Genomic DNA, 22,928 nt, shown 5'->3' on the forward strand with positions numbered 1-22,928 from the left:
TGTGGCACATGGGCTTCAGTAGTTGTGGCGCATGGGCTTAGTTGCTTCGCAGCATGTCGGATCTTCCCGGACCAGGGCTCGAACCCGTGTCCCCTGCATTGGCAGGCGGATTCTTAACCACTGCACCACCAGGGAAGCCCCCTCAATTTTTGTTTTTAATTAAGGTGAAATTCACATAACATAAAATTAACCATTTTAAGGTGTACAATTCTGTGGCATTTAGTGCATCCACACTGTTGTGCAACCACCACCCCTTTGGGCGTGGGCATCATGCCCCTCTGCCCATCTCCACACCCTACAAGCTCCAGTGGCACAGGGAAGCTGCAGAGGCCTCAGCAAAGGGTCGAGGAGTAATGGAGGTTGGTGTTGGGCTAAAGGCTGAGAAAAGCCCAGAGCTGGCCTGTGAAGAGGGCAAGGCCTGCTCTTTAGGATGGAGCCCAGGGAGAAAGCTCGGGCTTTGGTGGGAAGGGAAAGATCATCACTGCTTTCCCCAGCACAGCCCTGGGGCCACATCTTTAGGAAATGGCCTCTTGAATTGCTGTGGAGATTTTTTTTCCTTAATTTTTCTGCCATTTGGTTGGAAACCAGAGGAGGTTCCAGCACAAATCTTGGCTTCCATGGCTTTCAGAGTCTCTGTGCACTTAGGGATGGCCCCACCAGCAGGCGTCTCACCTTGGCGGCTGTGGAGCGCCATGAGACAGCCCCCAAAGCCCTTTGCCTCCAGGAGAGACCTCTCCTCACCAAGCCCCAGGCTTCACCAAGGGAAGATTTTCTACCCACTTGGCACTAGTTTATTGCAGAAGTCCTATAGCCTAACAACTGGGAAGACCCACATAAGTTGTAATTTGAGTTTCTCTTGCCATTTGGCTTTAGATTGTTTTCAAAAGATGGCAAACATCTGCCTACCTGTGTGTCTGTGTTACCTTTGGATTCACCTCTTTTTCCCTCCTCCCTAATTTGGGACATGTAGTAATGCTTTAAACAAACAAACAAAAAAACCCACAAAAACTCTTCTGGAATTAACCAGTGCCAACTGCTGCAGCATAGCAGAGAAAAAACTTTACAGGGTCACAAACTTTCTTTTATCTTCTCTGACCCCTACCCCCACTCAACTGGAGTCCACACTCCCTCTCTCAGACAAGACACAGCCCAGACACCATAATGAGAGCATTTTCATCTGTGTTCTAATGAATAGGGAGTCCTGGGCTAGTCAGCTCCAGGTCTGCCATCAATTCACTGGGTGACCTTTGACCAGGTCCTGGACCTCAGTTTTGTTTTTGCTTTTGTTTTTTTTGCTGTGCGGCTCGGCTCACGGGATCTTAGTTCCCCAAACAGGAACTGGACCCAGGCCGTCGGCAGTGGAAAGCATGCCAAGTCCCAACAACTGGACCGCCAGGGAATTCCCGTGGACCTCAGTTTTATTACCTATAAAGTGGGGATAACAATCTCTACCCTAGTGACCTCCTAGGGAACAAGCAAGGAGAGAGAAATAATGGTTGTGCTAGGGCTTTGAACTTGCAAAGAGATTATCATGAGCATCCTAATTATTTCTCCAGTGATGGCAACATAGCAGTTTATCTATCTTGAGTATCTAGCCTGGAGGAGGCCCTGCTGGAGGACACATGGAGAGGGGAAACACCTTCTCTGTCTGCGTGGGTGTTGGTTTGATTCATCACAAAGCAGTAGGCTTCATGATAGGCAAAATAGAATCAAGGAGGAAATCTGTAGGTGTGGGCTTAGAAGAGGAAGAGTGATTCTTGGACGTTTAGATCTCTCGTACTGGTTTTGGAGTAAATTTGGGTACTAGAAAAACGGGTGGGAGGGATTGAAAGGAATTAGCACTCTCAGTGGCAGAACGTGGCTTGTTTTCCAGGACTAAAGTTCTTGAGGGTGGGGCTAGCAGCTGCATAAGGCCTTTACTCAACGAGTCCATTCATTCATTCTTTAACTCTTGAATTCAGCAAATATTCATTGAGTACCCAACAAGGTGTCTGCCAGGAACAGAGCTGGGTTATAACAAAGATAAAATGATACTAATCCTACCCATAAGGACCTTCTAGTCAAATAGAGACAATAGAGTATGTATGAAATAACTTACTGAGGGAAGAAAGTATCATAAATAAAGCAAAGCTTCTGGGATGCTCAGAGTGGGGAGATTCTGGCCTGGAAGTGGGGAGGGCTCTGTGGAGGAGGTGGGGTGGGCAGTATTGGGGCCTGCAGAGATGGCAGAGCAGGACTCACTGAGGACAAGACAGAGTGTGAGCAAAATCTGTGGGTCCCCATATTTGGTGGCCAGGGTGCCTGAAAGGAAACAGCAGGTGAGGCACTGGTGAGGATGGATTTTGGCTTAGAAGGGACAGCCTGAGGAGACTGGGTGGGTCAGAGAAATAGATCCTTAGAAGATTCTCCCAAATCTTCTTCTGGATCCTCCCCCTAATTCTGCTAGTTGGGGGCACTTAACTGGGACTTCTGGAATCTCCTGGCTTTTCACCTGGCCAAATCCTACCCAAGAGCCAGCTTGAGAGGCTTTGCCCCTTATACTAAGCCAGTGGTTCTCAAACTTGAGCTTGTTTCAGAATCACAGATTGCTGGCCCCATGTCCGGTTTCTGATTCAGTAGGTCTGAAGTGAGGCCCTGGAATTCGCTAACAAGTTCCTAGACTACATCGTTAGCCCCCACTCCCATTCCCCATCAGGGGACCATGCTTTGAGAATCACTGCATTAAGCTGCATGTCAAACTGCCTTAGCATTCTGGGTACCGACACTAAGTCTCAAAGCTCTTGTTTGTTGGCCCCCACGTGGAGGCGTGAGGTGCCTCCACAGCAGGCAGAGCCCACCACACAGCCCACAAGGGGCTTCTGAACCAGAAGACACAATTCTGCAAGGGTTATCGGTGGCCTCCTTGCTCCACCCATTGAATAGCAAGCACCTCCTCCCTCCCTTCCACAACCCTAGCATACACAGAGTCCACTACGAAACTGGGCACGTAGTCGCCCCCTCAGTCATTAACCTTGTTGTTATCACCTCCTAGGACTGGTTCCCAGCACAGTTGAGCCTCACACAAATCTTTGTTTGCATCAAAGTTTTGCCACCTCCTTTTGTGGTGTGATCGTGGGCAAGTTGCTTGACCTCTCAAAGTGCCATTTTCCTCATTGGTAAGTTGGGAATAGCGCCTGGCACTTAGGAGTGTGGCACATGACAGTCGCTTATTATTATTGTTGTTGCTCCTGAGAGCTGGCAAGATCGATGGTCCACAGACCCCATTTCTCTTCCTTTTTAATTGAGTCATCTCCCACATGCCTCCTGTTTTGCCCTCCTTGGGCCTTTCCTGTCATCACTCTGTGTCTCCCTGCTTTTCTCCCTCCAGGCCAGCTTTCTCTTCTCCCCTCACAGGGCCCGCCGGGTGGCCGACTCTCGCTGGGTAAGGATTGTCTGTACCTTGATCTCCATCAGTCAATAAAGGTAAATTACAAAATCATTTGTTTTACTTGTTCTCATTACCTGGAGGGCTGTCTGAAATTGCCTTTCTTTGGAAAGCCACATTTGCATATCTCTATGCTGGAGTCAAAAGCTGCAGCTGTGGTTTCACTGCAATTTAAATATTAATAAAACCTCCTAAACCTCTAGCTGTTGTTTTAAGCAGTCTGGCTCTTCTGCTCCTAGGTTGCTAATATAATTTAGTCTTTGTCCTTTGCTTTGTATTGTTTAAAGAGCCATTCTGGAGTCAACTGGAGCTAGCTGCTACAACTTTGTAGATAAGAACCACTCACCAGCATGGGAACCTTAGTTTTCCTTAACAGGCCCAAGATCTTCCTAGAGACAAAAGAATAGACCGTAGGTAACATTTTATACCAATTAGCAGCCCCTTACACTAAGCCAGTGGTTCTCAAACCTGAGCTTGCTTCAGAATCACAGACTGATGGGCTCTTCCTCTAGTTGTGATTCAGTATGTCTGGAGTGAGGCCCTGGAATCTGCATATCTAACAGGTTTTGCCTGCCCCCCCCACCCCCCACCCCATTCCCCATCAGGGGACCATGGTTTGAGAATCACTGTCCTAACCTGCACGTTAAACTGCCTTATTCTGGGTCCCTGAAACTAGGTCTCCAGAGCTCTTGTTTGCTGGCCCCCATAATGTGCAGGGAGTTTCTCCTGTTTTTCCATTTCTTCCAGCCCCTCAAACCATTACTTAGATTTTCCTGATCGTTGAGACTCATTTCAGGATCTGCTTCCTCCTGCACCTCCCCAGTCCCTGCTCTCCACAGTTCTCCTTAATTTTCTATTTGCCCAGATCCATTTCTTTAATTTTCTCCTTGGTATGGGCAGATTTAAAGCCTGTTGGAGGGAGCTAGGCATCCCTGAAATATGGTACAGTGGCCTCTGGCTCAGCCATTTTACAGCCCTTGATAAGCAAGCTCCCACAGTCCCTGGCCAGTGAGCCCCATTCTCTCTCAGGTTCTGCGGGTAGATCTGCAGTTCCCCCTCACCCTGCCCTGCTCTCCTCACTGCCTGCCTCTGGGGCTGCCCTTATCTGCTCCTCGCAGCCTTCACAGGATACACTCTGGGCAGCCTGGCTCCTTCCGCTCCAACCCCCCAACACTGATTCCTTTCTTCTTCCCCTGCATGTTTCTGAGCCGATACTTTGTGGATGATCCTGGTTGCATTTTTTGGGAGGGCGATAATCTATGAGCTCTTCTCTAGGCCCCCCTCCCTGCGCCTGCATGATAATCCCTCCTCTTCTCCTTCTTTCCAGCTTCTTTGCAGAAGTTCATTTTGTGAAATGAGATAAAGGCAGTACAGGAACTAGTTCCCAAAATGCAGCTGTGCCCAGAATGTGCTGAAGACTGTGGGATGGAAAAGTGGGAGGATATCTTAAAGCCAGAGGTCAAAAAAGCAGGTAGCTTTACTCCATCTTCAGATAAGGCTCTTAAGCTCTGCCAAGCATCCTGAGGCCAGGGTCAGAAGCTGACTTCCGGGAGAGGTTATGCAGAGCTGGAAAAACAGACTGGGTGGACATTTGTTGGGAGACCTTGAGAGACAATTACAGAAAACTTCTAAATGTGTCTTAGTTGTCTCTGCTTTCACCCAGGATTCCTAGGAAGGCAGGATGTACTACATAGATGTTGCTTTTTCTATTAACCCATCAGTGATGGGGGCAGCAGGATGAGGCCTAGCTTACCCCCAGGGTCCAGTGAGCCATGGCTTGTTACTGGAAATGAGACATTTTTGACCGAAGACTGGGAAGCACTTGCTTCTTGCCTGCCTTTATGGACTCCCTGCCAGGTGGACAGGAAGCTGGCATGGGCCCGAGAGAGGTCACCCCGAGAGAGGTCACCCCGTGGGCAAGGCTGAACTGGCACGTCCTGACAGCTGAAAGATAAGAAACCTTAAGCTGGGAAGCTGGATGGGAGTGGACAAAACAAGTAGCCGTGGTCCAAGCCTGTAAATCCCCTTGCCCAGGGCTGCTTTCCCAGGGAGAGCTGCCGCTTGGAGGCAGGAACTTTCCACCGCCTCCCACCACAGGCCACAAAGCCAGAGAGTGCTAGTTCCCCTCCCAGTCCGCTCCTCTCCCCAAATTCCCTTGAGGCTTGAACCAGTGCCTTCTGACCTGGGGTCAGTGACTGATGCAGGTGGAAAGCTGAATGATGGGATGGAAAGGGCATGGGTTTGGATCTTCGCGTTGTCATTTATTAGCTGTGCAAACTCTGAGCAAAATCCTATATTTCCAGTTCCTATTCTTCAAATGAGGTGACAAATACCCACTTCACAGAGCTGTGATGAAGACTAAATGAGATAAAAATGTAATAATGGCAGTTAGTTCCATTTTCTCTACTTCTCCCCTCACCTACCCACCACCCTCCTTACAAATAAGGCAGTATTGAATTGTGCAAGGATTTCATCCTCTTTGCCTCAAAGAGAATTCCAATCTCTGAACAGAGTAAAGACCAACAAAAGATGATACAGACTGTTATCAGTGGATTAAGCATGTTAAACAGGAGTGGTTGTCAGAATTCCAAAGATGTCCTCCCTAGATTTCTGGCCCCGGCGTTATTCAATCAAACACTAAGCTAGGTAATGCTGTGAAGGGACTTTGCAACTGTAATTATGGTCCTGGACCTTATGATAGGGAGATCACCCTGGATTACCTGGTGGGCACAATCTCACCACTTGAGCCCTTAAAAACAGAAATTTCTTTGGCAGGAGTTAGAGAGATGAGGCAGAAGGGGAAGTCAGAGAGATTCCAAAAGTGAGACGGATTTGATCAGCCATTGCTGGCCTTGAAGATGGAGGTATGGGGTCATGAGTCCAGAATGTGGGTGGCCTCTAGAAGCTAAGGATGACCTCTGGCCGACAGCCAGCAAGGAAACAGAGAGCTTAGTCCGAGGAGTGCAAGGAACAATTCGGACAATGTGAAATGAGCTTGGAAACAGATTCATCCCCAGGGCCTCCAAGAAGGAACACAGCCCTGCCCTGCTGGCACCTTGATTTTGGTCTTATGAGACCCGAAACAAAGAAACCAGTTGAGTCAACTTGGACTTCTGACCTACAGAACTGTGAGATAATAAATGGGTGTAGTTTTAAGCCACTAGATATGTGACAATTTGTTATGGCAGCAATAGAAAACAAATATAATAAGGTTTTGAAGTCCCCTTGATAACCCTAGGAGGTAGGTACTATTATTATCCCCGTTTTACAGATGAGGAGATGAAAGTACAGTGAGAAAAGGCTCTTAGAAAGTCTGCAGGTGTGAGCCTTCAGAACAGTCATACTTGGTGGAAGTGTTTGCTACCAAGTTTATTTGCAGGTGAAAAGCGCATTTACAAAACATATTTTGTACAATCAAGTCTTTACTGCCCGCACACACTGGGGGGCTAAGGAAGACCTAGTCCTTCCAACAGCTATAAACAGTCCTGGATAATGAGTTTATGAAAAACACTTTCTCTTCCTTCAGCAAACAAAATTATTTATGAATCTGTACAGTTCAGCAATAGGGAGCAAAGGGAAAAAAATTACCTCAAGGAAAGCAAACAGCTTCTTTCCTGGTGGGATCCATCATCTTACAGACATGAAATATTCATATCAGAGATCTTATATTTCAAGAGGAATGGGTTATATATCAGAGCTACAACAATAAACATTTTATTTGTCACTAATGGGGAATCAGAAGATTCCCTTTGGACACCAGAGTTCTTGAAAAGATTCTGCTGTTTCAGAGCACATCAGTGCTAAGAAATTCTTTAGAAACCCAGCAACTATAGCCCAGACTTTTGGAGATCAGGGTCAGCAAGACTCCCCTCTCATCTAATTAACCTTCAAATTTCATATTATATCCATTACCGCCTCTGGATTTCCTCCCCAATGCTCCACTCCAACACTTGAGAGCTGTCCAAGGACTGTTCTGATTTTAAGTCACGGCACAGATCCCCAAGTACTCACCTTCCATTGAAGGATCTGACTCCTGGACTTTAAGAACACAAGGGTTTTGAGAAACAAATTTAGGGAAACCAGCTATTCTCCTGAGACCAACTACTCTGTGCCTCCAGCTCGAAGCCGACAGCCCCAGGACGAGGAATAAGGCTGATAAATAATGAATCAGCATCTTGCTCAATTGGTGGGGATTAAATGGTTTTAAATTCTTTTCAGGTGAAAAATTACCACAATTTTGTGCTCATGGCAGATTTCAAAGGGAGACTTGAAGCAGAAAATCTTTAAGGGACCCTTGCAGAGCCAGAAGTTCTTTTCAGGCTGATGTACATAAAATATTTAGGAATCGGGGCTGTGGAAGGACTGAAGAGGCCTTTCCCTGGGCCTGGAAAAAGGTCATTTCTTAAGCTCATTCCTGAGGTCCTGCAGAGACAGGCCCTATCCCCTATATACATGGCTGGCTGGAATCAGCAGCAGCTCTGGGGGACCTGGGGTATCAGGTAGGTGTCCAGCTCCTGGCACTGGTAGAGGGCTACGCTGTCCAATACCCACTCTCGGGTCACCACAGGTGCTTCACACATCTGCCCGATGACTGGGGACAGAGAACACAGGCAGAGATTAGTGTCAATTCACATTTCCCCAGACCAGACTCTAGTCAATCTACTCGGGGCAACTGGTTGGATGAGTTCTTAAGAGTGACTTAGGCAGGAGCAATATCTCTGATCTTCAGCAGTGCTTCAGGACATAGAACCTTACTCAAAAGCCTGAGGACTGACTGCTGGTGAAAGCCTACAGCCTCTGGCAACTTTATTAACATGAGCTCCAATCTGTTAAAGGAAAAGTCACCAGAGAGAGCAAAACAGCATTGCAATTTAATGACGTGGAAACATGTTTGCCATATCTTAAGTGAAAAAGCAAAACAGTATGATGAGCATGATCACATTTGTATAAAATATATGTGTGTACATACGTACACAGCCAGGCCTGGAAGAATTTTCTGGTGATCATCTCCAAGTGGTGGGATTGCTGGGATTATTTTGTTGTGTTTGTGCTCATTTATATTTTATGTGATGAATTTTCATATTTAAGCACCCCCCCACCCCCGTGGAAACAGTTCATGCACTACTTTTATAATGCAAAATAAACAAACAACAAAAAAGTTTTAAAAGGACATTTTAGCCATTCATTCGTTCATTCAACAAGTATTTATTGAGCACCTAGAATGTGCTGAGAACTATGTTAATCAAGCACTGGGTGACCTGTGTTGAATCAAACTCTTCCCACCCCATATGATGCAGGTACATGCCTATGGCCTTCCGGAGCCCCACACAGGTGCACCATCCACTCCAGTTGATCTAAACAGGACATTTAGACCTAAAATCACCACAGTAATCTGCACACTTAACCTGGGCCCTCTACCCCATACTCCTCTGGATGAAGGCTTACAGCAAGACTCACCATGGAAGCCACCGCCCTCTGTCCAGGCATCCGGCTGCACGACCACAATTGGTTGAGTACCCTGCACCCCCAGAAAGGAAACAGCATTGAGGGTATCAGAGCAGGACTTTTGTGACAGTCACTTCACCATTTCTTGATAGTTTGCTGAAGCAGACTACTCTGGGGGCAACCACACAAAGGAGGGGGAAGGGCACATGTCAAAAAGGAAGGGTCAGAGGGAAAGAGCCTTCCCTGGGTCTGTTTAATACTTGTAGCTCTCAAGTCCTTACTTATCCCTTACAGATGGAGTCTTCTGGCACAGGTACGTGGTCAGAGAAGGGTCAGGGTGAAGTGAGGCTTCTAAGGCTACACTGGGGGTTTCATAGGGACTGAAAGGTGCTGCCTTGCTTAACCTCAGGACAGAATATTGTGTCCTCCCCCGACAGGGCACCAAACACTTACCTGGCTGAGGGTGAATGATGAGGGCTCCTTCACCACAGAAGCCCCACACAGATGTACCATCCACTCTAGTTGATCTAAATAAGACATTTAGACCTAAAATCACCACAGTGATCTACATATTTAACTGGGCTCCCTACCCCACACTCCTCTGGATGAAGGCTTACAGCAAGACTTCTCAGTGGGACAGTCCCTGTTTCTCTGCTCCAAAGGGACGGAAAGGCCTTAAACTACAAATTCTAAGTCAATTTGCTACGGATATGCTACCTACTTTGGTTATCAGTCCCCATAAGGCCACTTGGTAGATAAGGTCTGAAAGTCAAAGGAAACACTTGGAAAGAAAGAAAAAAAAAAATCAAGGATCTCATTTCCATTAATTTGCTGAACTGCTGGCTAAGACACTCTGAAAAAATACCTACCCGCCATCCCTCCTTCCTTGCCTAATTCTGTGTTGGTAATTGATAATCACAGCCACTGACAGCACCATACTTGGTGGTAATTACTGTAAATGTCAAGAGATGGGAAGATAATTGATTCAGTCAAGAAAAAATACAAGTCATCCTGGACAGAGACTCAGCCCATCAGTGGGGAAAGGCTATATGCTGAGCTGGAATCAAATCACTTGAAAAAATCAGAAGAGATCTTAGAGATGTTCCACTTGGACCTGGAAAAGCAGAACTGACCACTGGGTGGCTCTTGGTCACCTCTGGGTTCTCTTTACCATCAGCCCATTTCTGAGGATTGCTGAGGTGCTCCTGTTTGGCTGAGTGAACCGAGGTCAGTTAACTCACCTCCAAAATGATAGCTGCTAGAGACCCTCGTTTTCATTATACCAAAGTACAAAAACCCTGAGAAAGCTTTGAGTGGCACTTGGAAATTTCATGAACACCCAATCAATAACCAATAAAGAAGACAGAAGCAAAATTACTTTGCCAGGTTCTCTTGCTGCCACTCATCTGTCCCTGACCAGACTTCGGGGGAGTAAGAGGACCTGATCCTGGGGGCAGAAGTGGGTACAGAGGCAAAGGTGGGTAGCCTTTGTTTGGAAAAGAACGAACCAAATCTAGACACACCCCAGGGCCTCAGCGCCTCACAACTTCCGAGCTGAGCCACATAGCACTCCTCAACATAACATCACATTCAGTGTCAAATTTAATTAGAAAATGTTCATCAAGAGTCTTCCTCTGCTCTGGGCCTATGTGGGGCCCCAGGCCTACAGGGCTTATGCAGCTGTTGTGCTTTTCATCTCTGTATCAAATGAAGATGGTTTAGGAGAAGCAGAATTCTTTCTTGACATTTACAAACCCAAAAGGTATCTTCTAACTTATTATTTCCCCCCTTTCTTAGACCAAAGGGCAGTAAGAGCAGCTCTATCCCACTGAGCACAGAACATATTGTGTCCTAGATCCTAACTCTTCACTGCCTTCTAGCTCTTGAGAAGGGGCACAGGGCTAGTTTTTTTGCCATGGGCTAATATTTTGGTGCAGTTTTGTCTGATGAGTGGTAGAGAAATAGAATAACCTCTGGAATATCTCACCCATATGAGGGAACCCCCATTAAGATGATGACGTAGGGGAAAGGCTGGTGCTGGATTCGGCAGTTCTCCCAGTCTCTTACCTGTGGGCATATTGGTAAAGGGTCCATAGCAACAGATTTCTAAGCCCTTGAAGATCTGGGAGAAGAGAGGGACAGAGGGGTGGAGAAAAAGAAACATTAGTTATAAAAGATATGGGTTTTTATAAAAAGCAATATAGAGACTCAAAAATGAAGAACTTTCCTTTTTTTAAAAAAATTTTAAAATTTTTATTGGAGTAGAGTTGATTTACAGTGTTGTGTTAGTTTCAGGTGTACAGCAAAGCAAATCAGTTATACATTTACATATATCCACTCTTTTTTAAGATTCTTTTCCCATATAGGCCATTACAGAGTATTGAGTAGAGTTCCCTGGGCTATACAGCAGGTTCTTATCAGTTGTCTATTTTATATATAGTAGTGTGTATATGTCAGTCCCAATTTCCCAATTTATCCTTCCCCCGACTTACCCCCTGGTAACCATAAGTTTGTTTTCTACATCTGTGACTACTTCTGTTTTGTAAATAAGTTCATTTGTACTCCCCCCCCCCTTTTTTTACAATTCTACATATAAGCGATATCATAAGAACTTTCCTTTTCTTTACCACCTGATAATTTCTGCTGCTACTTCCCAGAGACAATCTGCCCAATGTCCAAAACACTGATGGATTTTAGACTTTTTTTCATGTGTGTATGTATCTGATCTACTCTGTAGTCATTCTTTGTCATTCAAGGGCTGGGCATCCCACCTTGCCACCAATCAGGTCCAGGCTCTTCCCTGATGACCTCTGCAGGTAATTTTACTTCTCGTTAGAGACAAGAAGAAAAAAATTGGTCCTCCTTTATGTTTAATAAAAGGCTTGGATGGCAAGAGATTCAAACTATCAGCTGAAGTTTGATGTTTATCCAGATTTGATATATACATCAATACTAACCCTGACCCTAACTGGCAGAGAGGTCTATGTTTATTTTATGTGTACCTGCTCCTTTTCTCCTGGTCCCAGAACATCTGTTCCTGCCTTCACACTGCTCTACGAATGGCCCTTGTTCCTTCAGCAACCTAAGTCGTTTTTAGTCTAGAAGGGAAGCCTGGTTCTGCCTCTCCTCACTGAGCTTACTGCCTAATTTCCAGGAGACACAGATCACACTGCACCTTGCAGGTACCTCTTCCACTTACAGTGCTCAACAGACTGTCCAAAAGAACTTTCTGTTTTGGTGGAAATATTCTATATTTGCTTTAATAAGGTGGCCATGAGTCACATGTGGCTAATGAGCACTTAAAATGTGGTTAGGGTGAGTGAGGAACTAAACTTCCTGTTTTATTTAATTTTAGTTAATTACAATGTAAACAGCTTTGTGGCTGGTGGCTACTCTGTTGGACAGGCAAATTCTTACACATGCTTTGGCACAAATTCTTAGGGAAGGACTTGGCTATCATTTCAAAGAACAAATCTAAATTTGTGTCAGTTGGCTGGATACATACCATTTAGGTAACCTTTGTTCTCTTGGCCCTCTTTCTTTCTCCCCATTCCACTAAAATGAAAATTGTCTAGGCCTAGAACTCACCTCCCTTCAAATAAGAGAGACTGGGATAGAGAAAAATCAGGAAGCTAAAAACACATGATGGCCTTTTAGGAAATGCCCACTCCCCCCCCACCACCCCATTTCAATCTCAGTCAGAGGAACAAGGACAGACAGCAGGACAAGTCTGTTTCTGTTGTAAGTGACAGCCTCCATCTGAGCCATTCTCACTATCTGTATGAATAAACTGCATCTCCAACCTGTTGGCAGGACCTAGATGCTCATAATGCTAAAAGTTCTCCCCAGGTGGCCAGCTGGAGCCAAATGTTGACACAAAAAGTACAAAACATTAGGAATTTTTAAAAAAATTTATTTATTTATTTGGCTGCGTTCAGTCTTCGTTGCTGCAGGCGGGCTTTCTCTGGTTGCAGAGAGCGGGGGCTACTCTTCGTTGTGGTGCGCGGGCTTCTCATTGCGGTGGCTTCTCTTGTTGCAGGGCATGGGCTCTAGGCATGCGGGCTACCGTAGTTGTGGCAGGTGGGCTCAGTAGTCGTGGCTTGTAGACTCTAGAGCTCAGGCTCAGTAGTTGTGGCGCACGGGCTTAGTTGCTCCACAGCATGTGGGATCTTCCCGGACCAGGGCTTGAACCCATGTCCCCTGCACTGGCAAGCAGATTCTTAACCACTGTGCCACCAGGGAAGCCCAAGATTAGGAATTTTTACATCCAGGCTGACACTCACTGATGAGGATGTCTAGTTATGAGATTAGAAATTTGAAGTTTCACCTCTACAAATACATTTCTCTTCCACAAGAAAACACTATAGTGACACGTGGTGTCTTCAGAATGACACTACTTTGACCAGGCACGTTCCACAGTTGCCACCCCAAATGCAGGGCAAAACTCCAAATGCTGGAATTTCCTTTTAAGGAGGGAAGAATCTGGTGCTGATTCTGCCTTATATCCAGTGGAATAAAACATATGACTGGCTCACACAGAGCTCCCCTAGATGCAGGCAGAAGGAGAAACAGGGCCAGCAGCTTTTCTTAGCATCTGGAAGTTACTTGATAGGCTCAGAGGGTGAGGGTGGGCTGACCCCAAGGGTTCAGAGCTCCAGGGCTTGATTTGTAATCATCTCCCAAAGCAGTTTTCCTTAGAAAATCACCTCTGTTGGTCCTCTCTCAAGTTCTATAAAGGAACAGGAGGTGCTCCGTATGTGGATGTTCTGACATGCCCTTACCACGACGTACACACTTGAAAAAGGAAGAAATGCAGACCAGGAGCGTAAGCACTCAGTCAGTGACCCAAGAGCAGCCAGCTCAGGCCTGACAGGCTGGTGTGAAATCTTGCCTGGATTTCTCCTTGAGAGAACGACATAATTTTGGCTACATCATCTGCTACAGTATGATCTGGGAAGAAAGTCACTGAATCTTCCTGGGCCTCTAGTCTTTCATTTGTAAAGTTGTTAGAATAATCAATTTTTCTCCTGTGTGAAAACTTCTATAATGTGCCAGGAAACTATGGTATTGTCATTAAGAGCGCAGATTCTGGAGGCAGACTAGTTCTAGTTGGGTTCAGCTTCTAGTTGGGTTCACAACTAGCTGTGTGAGCTCGGGCAATTTACTCAACCTCTTTGAGCCTTAATTTTCTCATCTATAAAATAGGCATAATTATAGTACACGCTTCCCAGGGTTGCTGTAAAATTGTTAATTAGTTAAGATAGGGTCGAGTGTTTGGAGCAGTCCCTGGATATAGTGAATATTACACAGATGTCAGCTATTGATTATCAATCACTTTCTCTTCTGTGCTTCCACAGACAGCCTGGGTACATCACCTCACAGCACTTACAACACTGCTGTAGAGAAAGACACCACCGTGAAGTAGAAAGAGCAAAGGTTTTAGATTCACATCTGTCTCAAATCCCAGCTCTGCCATTTATCAGCTAAGATTTGCACCCTAGAATGAAACCCAAATTATATAACTTCTCTAAACCTCTAAGCTCCCTCATTCATAAATCAGATAATAGAGTTGGCCCACTGGCCTATTGTATCCAACAAGTTCCGCATCCGCAGATTCAACTAAACTGCCAGTGGAAAATATTTGGAAAAAAAAAACTGCCAATGGAAAATATTTGAAAAAAAAAATTTTCTGCCAGAAAGTTCCAAAAAGCAAAACTTGAATCTGCTTTTTGGCAACTATTTACATAGCATTTATACTGTACTAGGTCTTAGAAGTAATCTAGAGTTGATTTAAAGTATATGGGAGGATGTTACATTCAAATGCTATACCATTTTATAAAAGGGACCTAAGCATCCTTGGAGTTTGGTATCTGCAGGGGGTCCTGGTACCAATCCCCCAAGGGTACTGAGGAATGACTGTACTTATTTACTTTGTTGGGCTGGAAAAACTAAAAAAACCTATATGAACGCACCTACTTGGTATTCTAGCAGTGTAAGAGGCCATCTTGTAAGGCCCCTTACAAGATGAGTGAGACCATCTCCACGAAGTGGGCAGGAATGCAGAGGGGTGGGTAGGTTTTTTGCCAACATGGGGGAGGAGGGCTTTACCTTCCTGTCCTGGGATTCTCTTGCTCGCTTTGGGCCTTGATGGTTTCTTCCATTGACAACATCGCCTCTGACTTCAAAATCATGCTGAAAGAAACCAAGCCCAAACCACAGGGGTCAGAGAAAGAGAAGCCTCCTTCAGTGGAAATCGAGGAGATATGTCATATTTAAGGAATCAAATATTGCCAGGCAATTTGAACCCTACCTCCCCCAAAATCATCTTTTCTGGTGGACTGCATGAAATGACCAGCATCTCAGCTGCTGAAATCAATTCACTGAAGCAAATCTTTGCGGGCAGAAACTAACAATTGGCTTTTCACCTCACTGGGACTTAATGTATTTTAATTTTCAACATCTATCTCCTCTCAGAACATTCACTTAGTATTTAAACTGCTAATACTGTGCTGTTATAAAGATAACTGGAGAATTCCTGATCTCTTAAATCAATGTGTATTACAATCTAAAGAAATAAGGGCTTCTCAGATTTCCATTGAGAGATTTACAGTTAATGAAACCAATATAATAAAATATACATTTAATACACTGAAGAAAGTAAGAGGCTTTTCATAATCACTATTTGGACTGGTCAAGGCTGGGAGAATAAAGAATAATAGGATTAGGGAGGTAAGAGGTTTGGGGAGAATTCTGGGGAAGAATGCTTAGAAACAATTCTTACTGAAACTCAGATTGCAGGGGAGACCACATCTGTTGCCAAGAGAATTATGAAGAATAATAAAGTCATGGGTATAACCACAGGTTGTTATTAGGTGAAAGAGCTCTTAATATTTCCTAGTCACGTAAGTGAGAAGAGTCTAGTGATAAACATGTCATCTATTTGAAGATGACCCTCAAATTTATAGTCCTGATTGTACCCCTGTGCCTACTAACCTCTCTACCCGGAGGTCTCATATAAATCCCTAAATCCATGCATCTAAAACAGAGCTCTTGATTCTACTCCTGCCTCCTGCTCCCCAGCCTCCCAGGATGCTCCTCCCCCATGTCTTCCTTATCTAATTAACATCACTAACATCCACTTCATTGTTCAGGCCAAAAATCTAAGCGTTACCCCAATTCCTGTCTTTAACTCATCTTCCAATTTAACCTATTAGTAAGTCCTATCTTCCAAACATCTCAAACCAAACTCTTCTTACCATCTCCAGGTCTCATTACCCTATGAATAAAATTCAAATTCCTTACCACGACTCACACCAAATCCTACCTGATCTGGCCCTTGTCTATGACCTTCTCCAACCCCTTGTCTAACCTCTGCTGCCTACATATGATTCACCAATTACAACTCTCCAGTTATACTGGCCTGTTTTTCTTTAATAAACCAAGCTCATTCCCATCTTAAGACCTTTATGCTTGCTATTCTGCCTATAACATTTGTTCCCTACATTTTCCAAGGCCGATTCTTTCTTGTCTTTTAGGTCCCAGCTCAAGCTTTTCAGAAAGCCTTCTTGGGTCTCCTTACCTAAATAGTCAACCTCTGTCCCCAGTCAACCGCCAGTCTGTTGTTCTGTATATTTCTTCATAGTGTTTACTGGTATTTTAAACACATCTTTATTTATTATGCATCTCCCCTCCACAGAACATGAATCCCACCACAGCAGGGACCTATCAGTCTTATTTACTGCCGTATCCCTGGTGCCCAGCACATAGTAGGCTCCCAATAATATAAGTCACTGAATGAAAGTTAAAACCAACAGAAACATCAATTAATTAATTATGAATATGCTGAATAGTGCATAATAGTTTAAAACTGCTTTCGCTAATTTTATTTTGCCTGATCCCTGATCTGTTGTCACCAGCAGCTCTAAGATGGCTGTTCTAAAATTATTCCTCCTCCTACGCTCTATCTTATTTACCTCTCACTGTTCTCAGTATCAAAGAGTAAAATCTCTTTGAAGGAATCGGATTTCTAAACAGATACATTTGCATATTAATATGAAGGATTCTTTTCAACTGTGAAAGAGTTTACTACAAAGGTGTATGCATGTAAGATTTAGGTGGGCCTGTTTCTCTCTAGTTGTGGCGCTCAGGCTCACTAGTTGCGGCACACAGGCTTAGTTGCCCCACCGCATGTGGGATCTTAGTTCCCCAATGAGGGATCAAACCTGCGTCCCCTGCACTGGAAGGCAGATTCTTAACCACTGGACCACCCGGGAAGTCCCTGCTCGCATAACTCTTGATGATCCACATCATCAAGGAAAATCTTCAGAAAGTAGTGCAAGGCAGGAAGCAGATAAATTTTCGTGACTCAGTATGACTCAATGGCACCAAGTCTTTCCGATTAGTTTGTAAAACAGAGTACCTACCTCATCCAGCATCCTTCTTTCTTTAATAGACTGGGTCACCCCTAAAGAGATCACAGAAAAGACAGGTCACACAAGAGCAGAAGACCTCCTTTCATGGAGGTAGATGGTGAAGTGATTCACATAAGAGTGTGGGAGAAGTCACACTGAATAGAGGTCCTCTCTCTATAAAGCCACAGCTCCTTAATAGATTTCCTTCTGGAGACACCGTTGATGCTTAATTTAAACATTATAGAAGTGCCTGCTGCACATGGATTTCTGCCTACAATTAAATAAATCCCTAGTTCATATGCTAACATTACCAGGAGCAGATTAGGTCCTATTAGTTATAAAAAGAAATACATTTTTCCCCACATCACCAGCTATCTGAACAAAGAGCTATGCATTAAAGATAAAGCTAATTTAGTGTTACCACAAAAGACCTTTTCGTAATTCAGATTCAGCATCAGCAAAAATCTTAGGTGTTAAAATGTTAGGTGTCAAAATGCAATTCTGAGGTGTTAAAGGGAGGAGGGGAGAAATTATATGGTACTTACAAAAATAGCTAACTACCCATCTTCCTCCTGCAATTCCCAGAAAATATTTCAGTGTCCGTTCACACACAAACTCAGTATCTGCAGAATGGAAAACATCCAAAGGATTAGAAGTTGAAAACAGAATCAGGAAGGGTTGCCATAAGAAGCTAAAGCGCCCCAGCTCCTTATGCTACTTGAGATCAATCTGGATTGATGATTCCAACACCCCTGGTGATAGACTCAGAGGCTGGAAGCACCCTTAATTCTAACCAGCAGGTGTGGATCTTAGGAAGTCTGGAGAAGGCTGATATGAAGTTAAGACCACAGGAAATGCCTGCCCTATCTTCTAGATGCCAAGGCCAGCTAAAGATGTCTGTCATTGTGCTCAAGGAATTACCCATGTTGGTAGTATTGATACACGTGGACGGGGAAGATCTACCTTACTGGATGACGATATGTGAAAGGAAAAGAAAACAGTATTGTTGAAATCCTAAATTTGCAATGTCAATGCAAGTGATGAATTTTCACCCCCAGAACTTCTACTTGGGGAATCCTAACCCCCAATTCTTAATTCCCCTGCAAGGCAGAAAAATATAGTATTTTCATAGTTTTTCTCTTTTCAACGTATTTCAGAAAGCAGTAGCTGAAGAATCACTTCTGCTTATTTTTTAGTGTTTTAAACTCAGGAAAGAAGACTTAGTTTTAAACAGGAGAAATGTGTTTAACTATATCCTAAACACAGTAGGCCATCTGCCAGTAGTAGCAACAGCCATTCTCCCTAACCGAATTCTTCACAAATTTAAAAAAATCTTTTCTCTTTCTTCACAATTTTTAAAGCTTTTTGTTTAACTGTCGTGAAGGTTGACTTAATAATATGCTTTAAACTCAGAAATCTTAGCTCATTTTTAGTTTAAAAGTAGCAAATGTATTGCCTTTGAGTTTAAACACTGAACTACTTTAGATTTAATTTGCATTTTAAAGTTTTCTTTTCACCTATCAGCAGCCTTGATCCAAACCCATAGCTTAAGATATATTCAAGTTTAATGACATTCATCTCTAAAACAGTTTAGTTCATGGTATCTCGTTTTGGCCTCGGATTCCTGTGAGCATTATCCTCTGACCCTGTAGTATGACCTTTACACAGTAGAAACCTAAGCTCTTAGAGGTTCTAAGGCAGCATGTCCCTGCCAAGGAGTCTGGACCCTATGCTCAAGAACCTTCAGCTGTATGAACAGAAACACCCTGGAGAGGACCAGAGAGTCCATTTTGTTAGGAAGGTTTTAAGAGTTGAGCTTCAATCTACATCTTCTGTGTGCCATAGGCACCAGTCTTTGCTTTCTGGAGCCCATGAGCGAGCCTAACTCCTCCAGATAACAACTCTTCAGATATTTCAAGACACTTGTCTTGTTCCCTTAAGTCTTCCCATTCCTTCATTTGTCCTTCAAATGACATTGCTTTGAATTCCTTTTCCCCATTTCCTTCATCTACCTCTAGATAAACATTCTCCAGTTGTCAGGGACCAGCATGAAAAGAAATCATGGTGCTCAAAACAGAGCACACACCTTCCAGGTGTTCGCTCCAGTGGGGGTGGGGTGGGGTGTCGGGATCGTCACCTCACTTGCTCTGGACATTAGGCTTGTATCAATAAGGCCCAATTTCAAATGAGCTTTGTTAGCAGTCCTGAAATGTTTACTCAGATTTAGCTTACAGTCAACTAAAAGCCTCCGAGGTCTCCCTTGTCATCACGTAAGTCATACTTAAGATTTAAAAAGGGGAAGGTGTAGGACAAATGAATTTTTCCCTTCACTTTTTTCTTTTTCATACGCTAGGCTATCTCAGAGCTGATAACTGGACTCGTTTCCTGTAAAACTCTCAACCACACTCAAACTAGGTGTTGGAGTGGAGTGAGGACATGGAGCTAGGGTTTCCAACCACCCAGATTTTGAGTGAAGACTCACTTCTTCTGCTCATTCCCCTCTTTGCCCCATTTGTTCCTCCAGGACTCGGGCTCTGCCTTCCCAGGAAGCCCTCACACAGTGTAGTCCAGACAGGGTGGACTAGGAGAAGTGATTCATCGTTCTGGCTCACCACTCTCCAATCTTAACCCAAAATAAAAGGGGGTCAGGAAATAGCAAAACTATTATTTTTCTTTCATCAAGCAGTAACTGATTGACTATTGGAAGACGGTCACCCACGCTACGCTTAACAAACACGCCCATTTCTTCATGTAGTTTTATGCAACAGATGCAGCATATTCTGTAAAGGCTCTTGGTGTACCTGTTTTCATAATGACATGAGTAGTCTCTTCAGTAATTAGATTAGTTAAAGTGATGTGATGTTTTCTGGCAAACTTGTGCACAAGCACCTGAAATCAAATCAAATATTACATTATAATAAATTACATCTAGAAAACAGCTTGAGTATTAGTTATCCCAGCTTTGAACCTCCATTTTTCTCACAAAAGGTACATTCTTTTTATTCTAATATGAAGTTTCAAAATAAATAGTAATTTAATAAAAATTATGTACAAATCAGAGGAAGAAACTCTAAAATAGTCTGTGCTAACAGACATGGAATTATAACCAAGGATTCAAAATAATATTAATTTTCCTTTTAATAACAGATATCATTTGATTTCCTAAGACAGTTTCTTTCCTACTATACTATAGTTTAGATTTATCAGCCTACACTTTATAAGCTGAGAGGTAACTTGCCTATACAGAAAGTTATGCTCAGATATGTGGCTTAAGAACTAGATTCAACCTGCTGACAGTTTCAAAACGTTCAAGTCAAGATGCTTCTAAAGGTCAGTACAAAAACTATCAATTCCTCTGAAGGAGAAAGATTGGAAGAGACTCATATTCTTCACAAAAGAAATCTAGAGCCTTCTAGCAATTATCTATCAACCAAATAAAAAATCAATAGGCAGTAAAAGAAATTAACCAGATCCATTATAGACACATTTGACATAATCAGCAGCTACTGCTTGGTAAATAACTTTGTTTACCAAGGGCCATCACTTACTAGCCATCACCACCCACGCCAGTGTTTATGTGCCGCACAAGACTGCAGTGGAGGGTGGGCTGTCTTTCTTTCATGCTGCCTCACTCCATACTGCCACAGGGCACTGAAAAAGGCAAGCTGGAGAAGCTAATGACATCCTCCCGCTTCTGCCACTGCCCTTTGCCAGGATCATTAGCAATTCTGAACTGATTAATTGCTGAAATCCCAGCCTTGAAACAGCGTTCAGTTAGAAGAGCAACTGCTGAAAAGATCATCTTAATATGGTCTTCGGAATTAATCATGTGTAATACAGTCAGCAGCTTTCATAATAAATTTACCACACTTCGGCAAGTCTGAATAGAGCTGAAAAGTTTTCTTCTTTGCTTGTTTAAAGACAATATGTACCCAAGCCACTTAGAGTCTCATTTGCAGTTCAGGATTGCCCATGGCAAGAAAGATTAGATCATTTTAGCCTTCTCAGAAAAGCTGATCTCACAAAACAAAGGAATAAGGAATGCTAATTTTCAGTGAATAAATGGGAATTTTAGATGTGTTGGCAAAAGATCAAGAGCAATATAAACAGACATAGGTATGAATTTTTAGAGCAAATAGCTGTTCTGGGCACATGGTTGTGAGATGAGAATTCTGGCATTATTGATGAGAAGTTATTTATTCATTGTATCTACTAGGGCAGACACAGCTTACTTTGCCTTTCTAGTAGTGGGACACATCTGGTCACAGAGGTCATGCTGAGCTGCTAACCTACAGAGAAGCCAGGACGAGAAATGGTTCCTATTCCAGGAAGGATATATTAAGAAAGATACTTAAGAATGACTGAATCATTTCTCAGTGTGCAATAAATAGCATCCACTATTGAATCTTTTTGATACTCTGGTGTGTTATCATGGTTTTAAAGAAATCTTCACTCAATTAATGATTAATTAATGGTGATTAATTAAGGGGAGATAAATTTCCTATGATGTCTGAAGTCTATGCTCAATCCAAGTAGAAACAAAGTTTCAGTGGTCTTAATATTTTAATGGGTATTTTCCCACAGTACAAAACAATTCCTGTTTCTAGCAGGAGATGTCAAAATCCTAACAGGGATGGGTTATTGTAGGGTAGAACTGACAGGGCAAGCTATTGGATAACAGTGTTACAAGCCAGGATAAAGATAAATAAACACTGGAGAAATGCCACTATTTGGCCATGTACTTGGAACCAGTTTAAATTTAATCATGCTGGTAAGCTCACTCAGATGTGAACAAAGGTGGGTAAAAGATGCCTTCTGGGGAGTAGAGTTATACCTCCTTGCTTTTTTAGATAGAAAGAAAATTAAAATAAAAAAGCTCTGTATTATACTCAAAACCATAACCTTTCTGCTAATATTTAATAATTATTTCCTTTACTAAATACACACAAAATAATCCATGCTATAGCTTTATCTAGGTATAAGTTTTCAGAAATTAGTAATGGAAATTAAATTACATAGTAATGAGCTTGTTTGCCAGGTTTCTTCCTATAGGTTATTCACAGCTAGTACCCATTTAAAGCCATTGCGGTATGTTAATGAAGGCTCAGTCATTAGGGAAATACATATGGATACACTCACAAATTCTTGTGGGGTCAAGCCTGATGCCACCATAGAAATTCTTTTGTTGCCTCTTTGTGTTGAAGATATCAACTCTGGCTTCTCTCTGCTCACACTTTCTTCCCTCACATTATACCCTGCAGTGTTAGTAGTATGAGCAGCAGCTGGACTCCTGGCAGATTCTTCTACTTGAAATTGGGGTAATTTCAGTGCAGAGGCTGAGGGTGGCATGCTGCAAACATGAGCTGGCTCTGGGGCTCTGTCTTCAGAGCGATCAGACTCAGGGTCATCAGAGAAGAGGCTGATTCCAGATTCTAGGTAAGGGGTTCCCTCTGAAAGGAATGAGGAAAGAAATTTAATCTATATGACAGTGAGTTTTGAATTATAACATCTAGTCTCTGCTAAGAACTAAAAAGACAGATTAAGTTAGGTTAAGAGAAAAATGGGTACATTAATAATAACACTGTTGGTAGATGTGCAAAGCAGCTTAACTTTTCTAAAGGAAATCTGGCATTATGTAGCAACAGCCT

At 43.4% G+C, this 22,928-nt stretch overlaps 1 protein-coding gene across 8 annotated transcripts in view; it reads right to left on the reverse strand.

Annotated features, from left to right (window-relative positions):
- Positions 1-6,778: 6,778 nt before the first annotated feature.
- Positions 6,779-22,928, reverse strand: part of BRCA1 (BRCA1 DNA repair associated) — a 61,156-nt gene continuing 45,006 nt past the window's right edge. For all 8 annotated transcript variants that reach the window (XM_082440771.1, XM_082440769.1, XM_082440765.1 and 5 more), the window contains 9 exons: positions 22,420-22,730; positions 20,082-20,169; positions 17,826-17,903; positions 17,293-17,333; positions 14,978-15,061; positions 10,937-10,991; positions 9,323-9,396; positions 8,882-8,942; positions 6,779-8,015 (listed from right to left, as the gene is read on the reverse strand). In XM_082440771.1, coding sequence (XP_082296897.1) covers positions 7,891-8,015; positions 8,882-8,942; positions 9,323-9,396; positions 10,937-10,991; positions 14,978-15,061; positions 17,293-17,333; positions 17,826-17,903; positions 20,082-20,169; positions 22,420-22,730 — 917 coding nt within the window. In that variant the 3' untranslated portion in view covers positions 6,779-7,890. The remainder of the gene's footprint in view (positions 8,016-8,881; positions 8,943-9,322; positions 9,397-10,936; positions 10,992-14,977; positions 15,062-17,292; positions 17,334-17,825; positions 17,904-20,081; positions 20,170-22,419; positions 22,731-22,928) is intronic.

The sequence above is a fragment of the Balaenoptera physalus genome, assembly GCF_965194825.1.
Source record: "Balaenoptera physalus genome assembly, chromosome: 20".
NCBI classification, from domain to species: Eukaryota; Metazoa; Chordata; class Mammalia; order Artiodactyla; family Balaenopteridae; genus Balaenoptera; species Balaenoptera physalus.